Source organism: Garra rufa, chromosome 19, assembly GCF_049309525.1.
Source record: "Garra rufa chromosome 19, GarRuf1.0, whole genome shotgun sequence".
Lineage (NCBI taxonomy): Eukaryota > Metazoa > Chordata > Actinopteri > Cypriniformes > Cyprinidae > Garra > Garra rufa.
Genome location: NC_133379.1, coordinates 8,360,703 through 8,376,869, shown reverse-complemented (window position 1 = coordinate 8,376,869; position 16,167 = coordinate 8,360,703). Strand labels below are relative to the sequence as shown.

The window sequence follows — 16,167 nt, the reverse complement described above, 5'->3', positions numbered from 1 at the left end:
ACCACACAATTGCTAAAAAACCCAAAACAAAACGGTTGCATTTATTTCCAGTCAACACATACAGAAATATAGCAACAAGTCCAAATCAAACCACTTTGAAACATTTCACATGTACTACAAGGTACACGACTCATTTCTCACGCTGTCTGCATTGGCTTGTTGTATTAACAGCCTGCTACAATTGATCATCCACAAGACTCTCACGAGAGGCTGTAGTACCAAGTGCAAGTAACCTCATGACTGAAGTTCATAGATTGACATTAACAATTTGCCTTGTGCTAGCCTACAACTAGTGGGCGCACACAGGGCATCATCTTGCACAGTTTGAGTAGATAACACCGACGTTTCAAAAAATAACACTGTGCTATGACGAGTGCAGGGCCGGCTCATGCGCAGTCCTTTAAGGTCCACCAGGGCTTCACTTCGTGGAGCGGCGGCTGGGTTCTGAGGCGGTTGGGGGAGGTGGAGGTCCCCGGCGGTCTAGGTCCTCAATGTAGAACATGATTAGTTTGCGGCGTTCTTCTGGGACGCAGTCTAGGACCAGGTAACGCTTATCATTTTGAAGTACTTTCTCAACATCCTTCAGGTGCTGATCTGACTCCTGGATTAACTTCCGTGATCTACAGGACATGCAAGATACGTGTTAGAAAATTTAAGAAGTAAAAAATGTTCCCTCATACATGGGAATTTCTGACAATGTAAGGATTGCATGTACCTATACGTGATGAATTTGGTTTCTTTCAGGAGAGTTCTGAAGTCAGCTTTGGCTGTGATGTATTTGTCCTTTATGTAATCCTCAAATTCCCGTTGTTTTTTCTAGATGAGATAAAGGAAAGACAGAAGTCATTGATATTGATGCAAATGCAAAAAAAAGGTAATTTGTAAACTAAACAATTGAACTCACTCTATCACTGCTGGAGAACTTGATGCAGCGTGGGTCATCTTTGATGATCTTCTTCACCTCCTTCCATGTGGTGGTTAGTGTGATCTATGATTAAATAGTTACATAAGTGGAGTGAACACATGGACAACCCAGATACACACATCTTAAGTTTTACATAATGTATCTGATATTTAACTTTTTTTTTTTTTTTTTCTCAAAATTTCACAATGGACAAAAAGGATTTTTATGACGGGTAGTTTATAAAAGCTCAAAAGTGGCCAGTTTACTGGCCAGTAATATAAGCCCTTTTTTAAAGAAAAGTTCTGACAGAACTCAGTGGAAAGCTTTTTACTTTGCTTGTTCATTCATTTATTCATTCAATCATTCATTTAATAATTATTTTATTAATTTAACAGACCCTCACCAAAGCAATTTCATACATTTACATGTAGTGAACATTTTAATATTATTAATACTCAATAACAATAACAATATATAGTGCCAATAATAAAAAAGAACAATAGTCACAAAACAAAAAAAATGACAATAATAATAATAATAATAATTATTATTATTATTATTTAATACGATATAGTAACATTAATTAATATATAACATATAACACACACACACACACACACACACACATACATTAATATGAATAAATGATAGTTTTGTGATATTATAACATACATATGATAAATTATTATTATGTAATAGTTATTATTATTGCTGTTTTTTATTATATAAATAACATCATAATAATGATGATAAAAATAATAAATCTTATAATAACAACAACAGCAATAATTATAATAATAATAATTATTAAATATATTATAATATTTAATTATTGTGGTTGTTAATTATATAAATTGCATATATTATAATAGCATACATAAAATCTAATATGATGATGATAATAATTATTGCAACATCATTTAGACATTCCATAGCAATAATATTACATATTTGTTGTCAATTATGAGAGTTATTATTATTATTATTATTATTATTATTATTACTGAATATATTCTAATAACATTAATTGTGATTACTGTCGTGTTACATTTTTATTTAAAATACATAATATGAATAAATGATTAATTACTATAACAAGATAATTTGTTACATGAATATAGTTATTATTGTGGTTGTTATATAAACTATAATTATTATTATTTTAATATATAGCAATATTACATATTTGTTGTTAATTTATTGTTTAAAGTTACAATAATTAATAATAATATGAACAAATTATCATTTTATATATTATAACATTATGCATATAACATTATTATATAATATTTTTGTGGTTGTTATATAAATTACATAATGATACAAAATAAATTATTATTATTTATTATATAATTTCTTTTTTTTATTCTATAAATTACATAATAATTTGTTATATGTATAATGTTATATTAAATAATGATTTTTGTTCATATTATGTAATAGTTTGCATTGCGGTTGTTATATTAATTATATAATGAAAATAATAATAATACAAATAATAGTAGTAATTAAAAATACACTTTATAGCAATAATATTACATATTTGCTTTATTTTTATATTATAAAGTTGTAATATTATTATTATTATTAATTTATATATTATAATAGTATTTATGTATGTAATTATTGTGGTTGTTAAATTATTATATAAATTACATAGTTTGTTATATGTAAATCCTTAAAATTGTGGTTATTATATTACATAATAAATAATAAATAATAATAAATATAATTATTATTTATTTTTTTAATGATTGTTGTTGTTAACAACATTTTGACAATAATAACACATATGTAATATTGCTATATAATATTATATATACCAGGGATCCTCAAATCTTACCCTGGAGGTCCAGTGCACTGCAGAGTTTAGCTCTAACCCTAATCAAACGCACCTGAGAATGCTAATCAAGGTCTTCAGGATCATTAGAGAATCCCAGGTAGGCGAGTTTCATCAGGGTTGGAGCTAAACTCTTCAGCGCATTGGACCTCCAGGGTAAGATTTGAGGAACCCTGATATATACTATAATAACAATAATAATAACATAATTTTTTTTTATTGTTGTTGTTGTCGCTGTTGTGTGATCTTAAACCCATCTCACCATGGAGGTCTCATCCAACAGCTGCCTGAAATGTTCCTTCTTCCTCTTGGTAAGAGCCTCCACATGTTCCTCAAACAATTTCTCCTTCTCGTGTCGCTCCAGCAGAGAAGCAGACTCCCACCGGTGGTCTTTACGCAGAGAGCGCCTTGTTTCTGACCAGGTAGCATCTGTCGACCTTACCTTTATATGAATAACAACAAAAAATAATGACTAAGTGTACATAGAATTAATACAATGAACAACGACAAATACAGAAATTGTCACTGACCATATCTGACATGAGCGCTCTAAAGTGCTGGACAGCCTCCTCTCGTTTATGCTGCTCTCTCTCTCTGTCGATCTCTTTGGTTTGTTCAGATCGAGCTCTCTGCACCTCCCGCTCTCTCTCCCTCAGACTGGCCTCGATACGAGCCTGCCGTTCCAGCTCTTTCTCCTTGTCTGCATCAACGTGCTACACCAACACAAAGACACTTACAGTGAGGTCAATAAGTATTTGATCACCCTGTCATTTTGCAAGTTCTCTTACTTAGAAATCATGGAGGGGTCTACAATTTTCGGCATAGGTGCATTTCCACTGTGAGAGACAGAATCTAAAAATAAAAATCCGGAAATCACATTGTATGATTTTTTTTAACAATTTATTTGTGAATTATTGTGTCAAAGAAGTACTTGATCACTTGCTTATCAGCCAGATTTCTGACCCTCAAAGACCTGTTATTTTGCTTTTAACTAGTCCAGCTACACTCATGATTCTAAATTAATAGCACCAGTTTGAGGTCGTTAGCTGTCATAAAGACACCTGTGCACCCCACAATCAGCCAAAGTCTAAGTAGCAACATGGGCAAAACCAAAGAGCTGTCGAAAGACACAAGAGACAAAATTTGTAGACCTTCACAAAGCTGGAAAGGGCTACGGGGCAATTGCCAAGCAGCTTGGTGAAAAAAGAACAACTGTTGGAGCAATTGTATCATCCCAATAATACCATACCTACAGTGAAGCATGGGGCTGGAAGCATCATGCTCTGGGGGTGTTTTTCTGCACAGGGGACAGGACGACTGCACTGTATTAAGGAGAGGATGAACGGGGCCATGTATTGTGACATATTGGGCACAAACCTCCTTCCCTCAGTCAGAGCATTAAAGATGGGTCGTAGCTGGGTCTTCCAACATGACAATAACCCAAAGCACACAGCCAGGAAAACCAAGGAGTGGCTCCGTAAGACGCATATCAAGGTTCTGGAGTGGCCTAGCCAGTCTCCAGACCTAAATCCAATAGAAAATCTTTGGAGGGAGCTGAAGGTTGCTCAGCAACAGCCCCGAAACCTGACAGATCTAGAGAAGATCTGTATGGAGGAGGGGGCCAAAATCCCTCCTGCAGTGTGTGCAAACCTGGTGAAGAACTACAGGAACCGTTTGACCTCTGTAATGGTTAACAAAGGCTTTTGTACCAAATATTATTTTTTTTACTCATGTGATCAAATACTTATTTGACACAGCAATTCACAAATAAATTGTTAAAAAAAAAAAAAAAAATTCATACAATGTGATTTCCGGATTTTTATTTTCAGATTCTGTCTCTCACAGTGGAAATGCACCTATGTTGAAAATTGTAGACCCCTCCATGATTTCTAAGTAAGAGAACTTGCAAAATCACAGGGTGATCAAATACTTATTGACCTCACTGTATATTAAACATTCTTCTAGTATATGTCCAAGTGGTCTTGGTGTTTCATCCTGATGAATCACAAGCAACAAGAGTGTTCTAACCTTGGCCTGCTTCTCCACATACTGTTTGTACAGCTCTTCTCTAGCAGCTGAGCTCTCCACGGCTTTGTAGCGCTGGTCCGTCTCCAGCTTGTCCTTTACTTTGCTCCAGCGCTGAGAGACGTCCACATGGTGGTCTGACAGTAAATCGAAGAAGTCCTGCTTGACCTGCAGCCAGAAACACAACTTGATTTAATTTGTCATGGCTTGACAGAATAGAGTTCAACTGTGATTGTGACTTGACTGTCGATTCAAGTGGACATTTCATTTCAGGGTGGTTGTGGTGGAGGCCGGTGACAGACCTTTTCTACTTTGTTTTTGGAGTCTTCTTTGTCCTTCTTTCTCAAGGCTGTCATGAACTCTATGAACATGGCCTCTCTGTCCTTCATCTTCTCAATGGCCTTGAAACGAGGATCCTTTGAGTGTTTTGCTGCAAACTCACTGAACGTGGTCCTAACAGGTGAAAGGAAAACATGATGTAAGTGGCAACTAATGTAATCTGTTTACAAATTATGTTTTTTGAGGAAAACATTTCAGGATTTCTCTCCATTATAGTGGACTTCTATGGTGCCTGCAAGTTTGAATGTCCAAAATGCAGTTTCAATGCAGCTTCAAAGGGCTGTAAACTATCCCAGCTGAGGAAGAAGGGTCTTATTTAGTGAAATGACTGGTTATTTTCTAAAACAACTGACAATTTATATACTTTTTAACCTCAAATGCTATTCTTGTCTAGCTCTGCGTGAACTGCGTATTCTGGTTCAATACAGTTAGGGTATATCAAAAAACTCCCATCCCATTTTCTTCTCCAACTTCAAAATCGTCCTACATTGCCGTTTTACTTTTTTTGTAAAGGGCGTTTGATCATCTTTGCATGTTCACTGGGTCAGTAATTCTGCAGCGATGTAGGACAATTTTAAAATTGGAGGAGAAAATGAGACGGGAGTTTTTCAACATACCCCAACTGTCATAAACTGGAATACACAGAGTTTAAGCAGAGCTAGACAACATGAGCATGGAAGTTAAGTATATAAATTGTCAATTGTTTACTAATTAAAAATCTTCCTTGGCTGAAATCGTTTAGAGCCCTTTGAAGCTGCATTTAAACTGCATTTTGGAAGTTCAAACTCGAGGGCACCACTATATGAAGAGAAATCCTGAAATGTTTTAAATCAAAAAACTATTTCTTTACAACTAAAGAGAGAAAGACATGAACATCTTGGATGACAAGGGGGTGAGTAAATTATCTGTACATTTTTCCTCTGGAAGTAAAAGTCAGGTCCTTTTTCTCAAAGCTGAACATCCAAAATGTCAAGTAGCAGGGCTCGAAATTAACTTTTTTACTTGGCAGCACTGGTTAGGAGCACCAAAACAAAATTAGGAGCACCCAATGAATATTAAGCAGCACCACAACTGCCAATCGAGAACAGCCAGCACTCGTCCCAGAATTTCTTTTTAGTAATGCACTGATCTTGATTCTACACGGCCATTTTGATTGCCGATGTTTTACAAGCAAATGGGCTGATTCTGAAAGCCTTTACATATATTTTACGCAAGGGACAAGAATGAATGGAAATATGAGTACATGAACATGAGCCATTTAAATTAAAAGCAACCACTGCATTTTAAACAATCTACAGTATAAATAACAAGAAATAAATGACACTGTTCTTTCTTAGTCATATTAAAATGCAGCCATAATCAAAGCAGGCTACGCTCTAAATACTTAAAGTGCAAATAGAGGGAGAAATTGGGGAGTCGCTCTCTAAACGTGGGGTATTAAAATGGCTTTTGAATGCACGTGCGCGTTTCATTTTCGGTTTCGTTTTAACGATCGTCCGAAACTCTCGGCAGTGCTGAGCAAGCATTCTACAATACAAGACATTGATTTAACAAAAAAATTTGAAAGTGGAGGGACACAAACGGGATTTTGAAAAGTGTGTCCCCAGGGGAAATTACGCCCCTGCATGAGTGAAACTCTGCTGCCGAGTTATCATTTGATGTCAATCTATGCCATTTTGTACAGTATATTGAGGCACCAGAATTGTATCTGACAGAATGTATGCTGTAGCACTAAATATAGGATATTTCTTCAAAAGCAGATTGTGGAGACCTTTTAATTGCCCACCATCAAAAATCATCATAAACACACACCCCTAATTGCAATGCAGTTTGTGCAAATCTAAAACAGAGGTTGGTTGAGAGAGAGAAAAAAAAAGGCCTGTTATGAGTTTCAGCGGAGCACAGTGTCAGGGAGTGATTGACGGCTAATATATAAAATCTGCATTAAAGGTAAGAATGTAAAGATGGTTATATAATGTTGGAGAGAACGGCGAGGTTGTCACTGTATCGGCTCACAGCAGTCTGTGCAATAGTTAGGCTACAGAATGTTTTGCAAAGAAATGAAAACAAGTCGCACCAACAGTTTCTCGCCCTCGCACAAATGCTCCCAAATATAATTTGAGGTCGCGCAGATTAAATTTTGGGAGCATATGCGACCAAAACGGTCGCAATTATGAGCCCTGAGTAGGCCTAAATGAAACATTCAACGCACCTAATGTGAAGTTTGGCATCTTCCATCATCTTCCTGAAGTCATCTTTAGCCTGCATGAGTTTATTCTTCTTTTCCTTCCTCTCCTCTTCAGCACGAGTCTTCACATACTGATCGAACACCTGCGCAGTAAATGGAGATAAAAATCACAAAGCTGCCTACATCTGCTCACTCAGCAAACCACTAAATGCCAAGCACTCTTTACCTGTTTCCTCTCTTTAGGGTTGAGAAGCAAATATCGAGGGTCAAACACAATCTTGTGCAGCTCTTTGTCCCAAGTGGAAAAAGCTGAAACCTGCAGGTATGAAGTGGATAAAATATGACTTACCAATGAACAGATTATTTGAAAAATGGTAAAACAACACTTCAAGTTAATCAACAAACATCATATAGGAGTGATCTGAATATCTTAACTTGCATTAAACCCACAACATACTTTATAAACATTACAATGATACACAGCTGAAATCTCTATCAGTCAAATTACAATCACCTACAATTATTACTATTGTAAAACACTGATATACACTGACATAAAAAAATATGCATAGCTCCCACATACATTTTGGTGATTAAATAAAAGCACAAAATACTTGACCATTACAATGCAACAGTACATTCTTCTGTGGTAATAGAAATTATTTTTTATTTCATGCAACAATTTAGGACCAAAGAGTTTTATACAGATAGAGATTCTAGTATGAACAGTGACAAGAGAGGGAACCAACACTACTGTCAGGTAGGACTGGGCGGTATGACTATTACATATTATTTAATAAGTATTTTTCTCTGGAGTACTTGATTTGGTGTCAATAGCAATGCTGTATAACGACTGCTCGTCCTGGTATATGTTGGTGCTACTTACATATCACACCTCAGACTTGATCTATAATTTATCAGGGTTTCCACGGGTCCTTAAAAAGTCTTAAATTGTACAAGAATATCTTAATTATGATTTCAAGTGGTCTTAAATTTGGGAACAAATAGACCAGAATTGCGATATGGCATAATGTGATTATTAAACTTCAAAAAGCTATTATTTCATTGAATACAAGCACTGCATGTTTTCCTTTGTGTACTGCTGTTACTGGGGAACAGCTATATTTCTGCCATCCCAAAAGTGCCACCTGCTGGCAGAGAATGAATGCGGATTTTCAATAAGCCTGTCAACCCATGTTTTTACCCTGCAAACACGCAGAGCTGTAAATGTGAACTGGTGGATCAATAAGAAGAATGCATTATAAAACTCTAAACAGTAAAATGTATTTATGTGTACATTTCAGATTTTCAGAAAATGTTAAGTGCATGTGTCTGATCAAGCCAAAATGGTGTGCTACAAAATGACAAAACTTTCTATCTTTATTTTTATTTTTTTTAGTGCTTAGTGGCGCACCGTGGGATTTTTTTTGTGTTTTAATTTTAATGTTACATTTTACAGTTTAATGTTACTAAAGACACTGATCTACCCCACTCATATGTTATTCAATTTTATTTGTGGAGGTCTTAACATTTTAATTAAATTAAATTTGATTTTAAAAACTGCATAAATTAAATTAATTAATTTATAATACTATAAAATTGTTGCCAGAAGTTTCAATTCATTTTGATACTTCATGCCAACAAAGTTATTTACTTGGTGAAAAGCTGTATAGTATGACTCTACATTATCAATTAATTGTCTACCCTATTTTCTTAGGGTTTAAATTTAAATTAATAAAACATTTCTCTATAACTCAAAACAAACTTTTAGATCCAATAATTTCCCTCTAATGCAAGTATTTGTGCAAGCAGATATAATAACACCTACATAAACAGAAAATGTTTAACCACATACAGCGCAGTGCTTCTAGTATATACAGCTGTGTTGATGATAATGAGAGAAAATTAGTTTTGACATTGTAACTGTTGGTTGTTTAGGATGCAATCAGTTTTGCACATTAATATAATTCTCAACTGATGTTTGCTCACAGATGTTCATATTTCACAGCTTTAATTATGCCTCAGTAAATATAATTTTTTTTAAATCCATAATGCTGTATACTGTCCAGACTTGTTCATTATGAATAATCATCCTTCATTATGAATGAGAAATGCAATACACTGAATCCTAACTGTTGTAAAAGTAATGTTTACTTGCTAAAATTCTGAAGATTAGCCTATAGGCTGTTGATTAAGCAATGTTTCATCCACTTTATTAAGCAAAAACTAAGCAAAAGGAGCAGCTTTTCTGCCGCACTTAAATGTCCAAATTGACTCAGATACATAAACTGTTTATACTAGGCTAAATTTGTGGACTAATGCAGGAAACTATTAATAAGCAAATATAAGGTGACTTCAGACCAATGGTTATATATGCACGTGGCCCCAATTATTTCCAGCGTAAATGACTTGCAACTAATTATTGTGATTTACACAGCTGCCGTGATATATAAATCATGATATAAGATTTTGGTCATACCACCCATCCCTACAGTCAAGCACAAATCATCTAACACAACCTCACAGAGCAATTCAGAAAGGACAGGTAAATAAGCGGAGTGACAGAGCAGAGAGAAATTTAAGACTCTATATTTCATCATATTAAAGAATGATAATAACAAGAATGAACTTAAGATTGTACCTTGGTGGGCTTCCATTCAGATTTATGTGTCTAACATTACAGAGCTGGTTAGAGTATTGCGTTGGATTGAAGTGTTTTACCCCTCTCTCCAGCAGCATGTCCCTGAACTGGTTCATGCGGGCCTCCAGGGGCACCAGAGCCCGATCGCGAGCGGCCTTCAGCTCGGCCTCCATGGCCGCGTCTTTCTCCGCGTCAACCTCCTTCATATCGTCCTTCCTGTCAGGGAGAAGAGTAGGGAGTGTAAGGAACAACTTCTTAAAACTTTATAACACTTTCTCTTACTCCTATGCTTTTATAAGCTTCTAAGTTCTCTGAAAACAGATTTTCCCCTGACATCGTTGAGAGAATTGATGTCTCTATCATACTAAAATCTATTTACTAGAGCTATGATTTTTTTGTAGTTAACTCGTCAATGTATTTAGTTTCTTTTAAGGAAAGACAATCTACTTCTAGAAATTGCTCAAAACAAATATTGTAGTCAAACTGCATACAATAATTAAACCATATTTATTTTATAGAATGCGTCATTTTAATTTTGACAGCCCTACTAACACGGATGTATTTTAATTTAAGAAAGTGTATTCAAAGTCTAAGCATCAACGGGTTATTTAGCGTTTTGCAATTAGATGTTGAGTTTAGTTTTTTTTTTTTTTTTTTTTAATAAATCCCAAACCTTTTTTTATACATCAATACACATCACTGAAGGGCTGACGTTTTGATTGGTTCACTGGGGTTTGCCTAATGGAGGCTAAAGAGAGGTCAAACAAGGTGGGTTACCTTGGAGGCCCACGTTGGCATCGCCAGAGCTTAGAAGCGTTCCCTGAAAAATAGTCCCCAGTGCAACAGGACCACTGTTTGGGGTCAGGGGGAGGCAGGCGTGAAGGGCACTGATGGGAAACAGTGACTGATTTGATTTGGTAAACGTTATGGAGTCACCACTTGTCACAGACCCAAACTAAAGATTACCACAGCTAAGACAAATCAGCATTGGGTGCACAAAAAAGGAAAAAAGGAAATGCCGCCGAAGATTTCTTTAAGCGTGACATAAAATGGTCCAATCAACATGTCTTAGCTCAGGGCTTGAACGGAAACAGCCCTATTTCCTTTTCTCTTCATATGACAAGAAACAAAGTTTTCATGTTGCTTCTAGTTTCTTCCGTTTAATACAAAAACTAGGTGTTCTGCAGGGGTGAGTGTTGGGCCCCTTATGGTTCCTGCTGAGGGCCGTTGGTACTTACTTCCTCTTCTTAGCCTTTGAAGGCTCATCGTCCAGTGTGTCCTCTATGGCTGTCTCAATCTCCTCTTTGATGAAACCTGCAGTGAGAAATACAGGTGTGTTGGTTTTTTAATCTAAGAATCTAAGTTCACAAACAATCTGAAAGGTTTCACAGAGGGTTTCACCTATTTTCTTGTCATCTAGCCCCCTTTTGTGGTGGGGTTCTTGAATGTATTTGTCCACATCAGCACGACCCACCAGCTCCTCAGGTCGGTCCCACATGGATAGTCGTGTGGTGGGGTTGTAGTAAAACACACGGTCGTCTCCAGTCCAGACTACACACCTAAAAATACAAATATGCACAAACGAACAAACGCACAGACTTCAACCACTGAAGAGACTAAAAAGGAGAAAGGCTTACCAGGGAGTACCAGGAATTGGGTTTGTGGCTACAGGTTTTGCCTTCTGTGCTGCTTTTTGCTCCTCTGTCATCTCTTCTTCCCTGGGCAACTACAACATCAAAACATCATCAATATTATTCTCTAAATACTCCAAGTTTCCTTTCAACTAGAGCTTTTAAAAATTAGTGATTCATTTTTTCAGTTAAGTATCTAAATCACCTGCAAACTTTACACTTACCTCTTTAGAATCGCCAAAGCTGTCAAGTTTGACTTCCATGTCTATATCCTTAAAAACCGAATCATCGTTATGGCCATCTTTAGCCCTGTCACTGTCCTTGTCTGTAATAAAATAAAATGTTTGTGTATAAAACATTAACTCGCTGTGCCATGAAATGTTGAACTGCCCAATGTTAATGGTCAATGCAGGTAACAACAAAAAACAGACCTCAGGCCTCACTTACCTCTTTCTTTTAGCTCAGCAGGTTTTTCCCAGGTGGACTCCAGAGTACGATTGTTATAATAGTAAATCTTCCCATCCATCGTCTTGTACTCAGTCCATTCAGGAAGTGGAAGAGCCCCCGTAAGAGACGCAGGAGCTGCAGTGATAGCTAGCTGGGGATGCATCATGGGTACTAGAGGAGGGGCCATTCCTGGTAGCATACCTTTAAAAATAATTGCATTCAGCCACCAAAAAAAAAAAAATTATATATGTGACCCTGGGCCACAAAATCGACACAGGTATATTAGTAGCAATAGTCAAAAATAAATTGTAGGGGTCACAATAATTTTTCATTTATGCCAAAAATCATTAGGATATTAAGTACATTTCCTACCGTAAACATTCAAATGTAATTTTTTGTAAGTAATATGCATTGCTAAAAACTTAATTTGGACAACATTAAAGGTAGGGATGCTCCTATTGACCGTTTAATCATTAACTGACAATAAGAATGTTAACCGATTATTAATATTAGTTAAATGGTTTAATTAATTTAATTATTTTTTCCCCCTTTTTTACGTTTGCTGCATGGTGAAAGAAAAAATAATGCTATCTGTTTACTCACGGGCGCGTGTCCGTGCAGTGCGGCTGTACAGACATATTTTGCTGAGCAAGCACCTGCTTTACCTTCACTTAGTTGATGTAACTGATGTAGTATATGCAACACGATGGCAATGGCGATATTGGGTTATCAGAGCGTGAATCCGTGAGTTAATGTATTCAAATTCTGAATGGATTATAGTCTAGAAAGTGCGCAATAGGCGCTCACATTACAATCACTGGAAAGCGGTCACTCATACATTACTGTAGTTTATCGCAATCTCACAAAGTTAATAAAAAGTAATAAAATAACCTTTACACTGTACAATTAATCTCTTATTTACATCATGTCTAAACTTTCTTTGTTTTAATGAGAGAGTTCGCAGAGGTGTGAACTGAAACCGGCACTTTGGGTGGTGAGTGGATTGAAACATAGCCGCCACCGATTGGCCACTGCGATAATGACATCAACAGATATGCCGGCCCGCCATAAACAGATATGTCTGTGATTGGCTATTGAACGCTGTGAAAACACGTTTCTCCACACACATATGTGACCCTGGACCACAAAACCAGTCATAAGGGTAAATTTGACAAAACTGAGATTTATACATCATATGAAAGCTCAATAAATAAGCTTTCTATTGATGCGTGGTTTGTTAGGATAGGACAATATTTGGCTGAGATACATCTATTTGAAATCAGAAATCTGAGGATGCAAAAAAATCAAAAAGACTGAGAAAATCACCTTTAAAGTTGTCCAAATTAGGTTCTTAATGCATATTACAAATCAAAAATTACATTTTGATATGTTTACAGAAGGAATTTTACAAAAAATCTTCATGGAACATGAACTTTAATTTCTTAATGATTTTTGGCACAAAAGAAAAATCAAAAATTTTGACCCATGCAATGTATTTTTGGCTATTGCTACAAATATACCCCAGCGACTTAAGACTGGTTTTGTGGTCCAGGGTCACATATGACCAGTGGATGAAAAGACCCGAACCGCAAATTGAAAGGATTTGTGTGATGTGTTTTTGTTGCGGATCTAACAGTTAACAGGCAGCGTTCCAGTCTATCCGTACAGCATGACATGTTAAAAACTAGGTACATTGTACAGGTATAGTAAAGTATTCTATAGTCTTTGGGTATAGGCTGGTTTATAGGCTGGGTATAGGCTTTTAGTTTTGTCATCTTAACTATATAGTTATTTAATTTATACATATTAAGTGTAGGCCTATTTATATTATTCTTTTTTTTATTATGATTTTCTCTGTTCTCAGAAGCGCTGCTGATGCGTGATCATTTGAGTATATATGAATGCAGTTTTTGTTGTTGCTCTGTAAGCTGCTGTTTGCACGTTAAAATAAAACATTTGCTTGTATTTTTTTATGTATCATCACAGATACTCATGCATTCTATTTTTATTTTAAACCAATTTATTATTCAAATTGTATCAGTTAACGGTTAACGTTCGAATAGCGAAGCAGCGGTTGTCGGTCAGGGAAATTAACCGAAATGAGCATCCCTAATTATAGGTGATTTTCACAATATTTAGATATTACATACACACCATATATACATGGAAAGAGTATTTATTCAGCTTAATTTTTAAACAATGACCCTTAATGACTGCTTTGGTTATTCAGGGTAACATATGTATTCTTCATTATGATTAATAATCTCTAAAAATCTGAAAAAAAAACTAAAAAACTTAAAACTGTACCTTACAAATGAAGAGACTATAATATTATAATTCTCTGAAGATTATTAATCTTGATGAAATTTCCATGTTTAGAAATATTTTTTTTTTACATCCTGATATATGTAGTGCGCAATACTGAGTGTAAGTATATGCAACTGGTTCAAATAACTTTGTAAGCGGGCGCCATCTACTGGTTGAGTAATTCAAGTATTTCTTTAATTAAGGATATACTACACATTTGCTGGTTTATTCAGCTAAACTAAAGAGGTTAATTTTAGAATTCAATGTATTTCTACGTACCAGGCAGTGGGATGTGCATGCCAGGTAGAGGCACTCTGAATGGAGGTACCATGACCGGGGGGAATGCTGTGATTGCAGTGGCCGGCTGGGCCATGGGCAGGCCAGGAGGGAGACTTTGATGCAACAGCGGCATTGTCTGCACTGCAGTGACTGTAGCGGTTACTGTAGGAACACTGACCACAGCAACAGGGGTCACACCTACACTAACAGGAGGTGTAGAGGCCACTGGAGGCATCTCAGAAACAACAGACGCTACAGGAAGAATATAGCAAAGAGAAAGAATGAATGTGTCATTAAAGACAACATAGAGACGAAACATTTTACAAATGATAACAGTCTGCTACATGAACCATACCACCTTCTCTGTGCGCAATACTCACTGGTAGAAGGTTGGGAGGCAGTAGGGACTGGACTGGTGCTGGGGTCAGGGCTGGTGCTGAGGGTGTGGGTGGGGGACAGGTTCTGAGTCGAGACCGGGTCGGACACAACTGTGGTAGTGCTGTTAGCTGCAGTAGAGGCAGCGCTGTTAGGAGCCACTGCAGTTCCTCCAGACTGAGCCGCCATTAGAGGATTGAGCTCCAACTGCTGGATGATCTTTACTCCCTCTGGTTTGGTCCAGGCAGACTCGCGCGTCCGGGCATTGTAGTAATATACCTAGAAGAGTGTGGTGGGAAGGTTTTCAAAAAGTCTTAGGATGTAGGGTTGGGCTGACAGACATCACGCTGTTAAGCCAGCAATTATTTTCACGTTTTATTTTAATTGCGACAGATGTAATACATTGTTTAATTGTGTAGAGGCATTTTTTTTTGCCCCTTTGTCTTGAATTTATGGGGCATTTTTGTTCATTTTGGAGACAAACAAGCCTCATTAATTTCTGACCCTCATGGGTGTTTGAAACAAGATCACAAACTTTTTAACCATTAAGTGTGCAAATTTATTATTCAATAGTGTTGTCACAATAGCAAAATTTTGATACCCGACTAAAATATCTCAATACTACTACTGAACCAATACTACGTCAAAACATTGAACAGCAGGAAAAGTAACTGAATAATAGATGATCCAAATAGAGGTTATAGTTACTTATTCTATTTCTAAAAAAGCATTTCTTCCCCCTTTAAAATTCTGTAATAAAAACATCAGATGCCAGTGCCACTACACAGGACTATTGTGAGTAACTACCAAGCTTTCTTTTCAATATTGGAAAGTTAGCTAAAAGGATAAAGCCAAATCTTATTTCATGATACAGTAATTTTATTTCATAATAACAATTTCTATCAAGATATAGTCATTTTTGTTATTTTATCTGTGCTGTTAATAATCAGAACATAGATGCAAATGACAAACTAAATACAATAAAAACAAAAAGTCGCATGAACGGTGCATTATTGTGCCATTCCAAATAGGCTTGCCACGATAGACGGTGTTGACGGTGTTACCGGTTTTAAGACGCAACACCGGTGACATCACTTTTCCACCGTGACACCGTCTCCACTTTTTTTTTTTTTTTTTTTTTTTAAGTATTAGTTTTTTTTATTAAATATTTATTTGAATTGAATGGAAAAT

General features: G+C 36.2%; 1 protein-coding gene across 1 annotated transcript in view; it reads right to left on the bottom strand.

Annotated features, from left to right (window-relative positions):
* Positions 1 to 13: 13 nt before the first annotated feature.
* The window catches only part of tcerg1b (transcription elongation regulator 1b (CA150)), a 31,841-nt gene continuing 15,687 nt past the window's right edge, over positions 14 to 16,167 (bottom strand). Inside the window, 16 exon segments of the mRNA XM_073824365.1 lie at positions 14 to 620; positions 716 to 816; positions 905 to 988; positions 3,007 to 3,186; positions 3,275 to 3,457; positions 4,773 to 4,937; positions 5,072 to 5,222; positions 7,321 to 7,439; positions 7,523 to 7,612; positions 10,018 to 10,153; positions 11,176 to 11,496; positions 11,575 to 11,663; positions 11,793 to 11,893; positions 12,016 to 12,216; positions 14,602 to 14,853; positions 14,982 to 15,255. Coding sequence (XP_073680466.1) covers positions 419 to 620; positions 716 to 816; positions 905 to 988; positions 3,007 to 3,186; positions 3,275 to 3,457; positions 4,773 to 4,937; positions 5,072 to 5,222; positions 7,321 to 7,439; positions 7,523 to 7,612; positions 10,018 to 10,153; positions 11,176 to 11,496; positions 11,575 to 11,663; positions 11,793 to 11,893; positions 12,016 to 12,216; positions 14,602 to 14,853; positions 14,982 to 15,255 — 2,649 coding nt within the window. The 3' untranslated portion in view covers positions 14 to 418.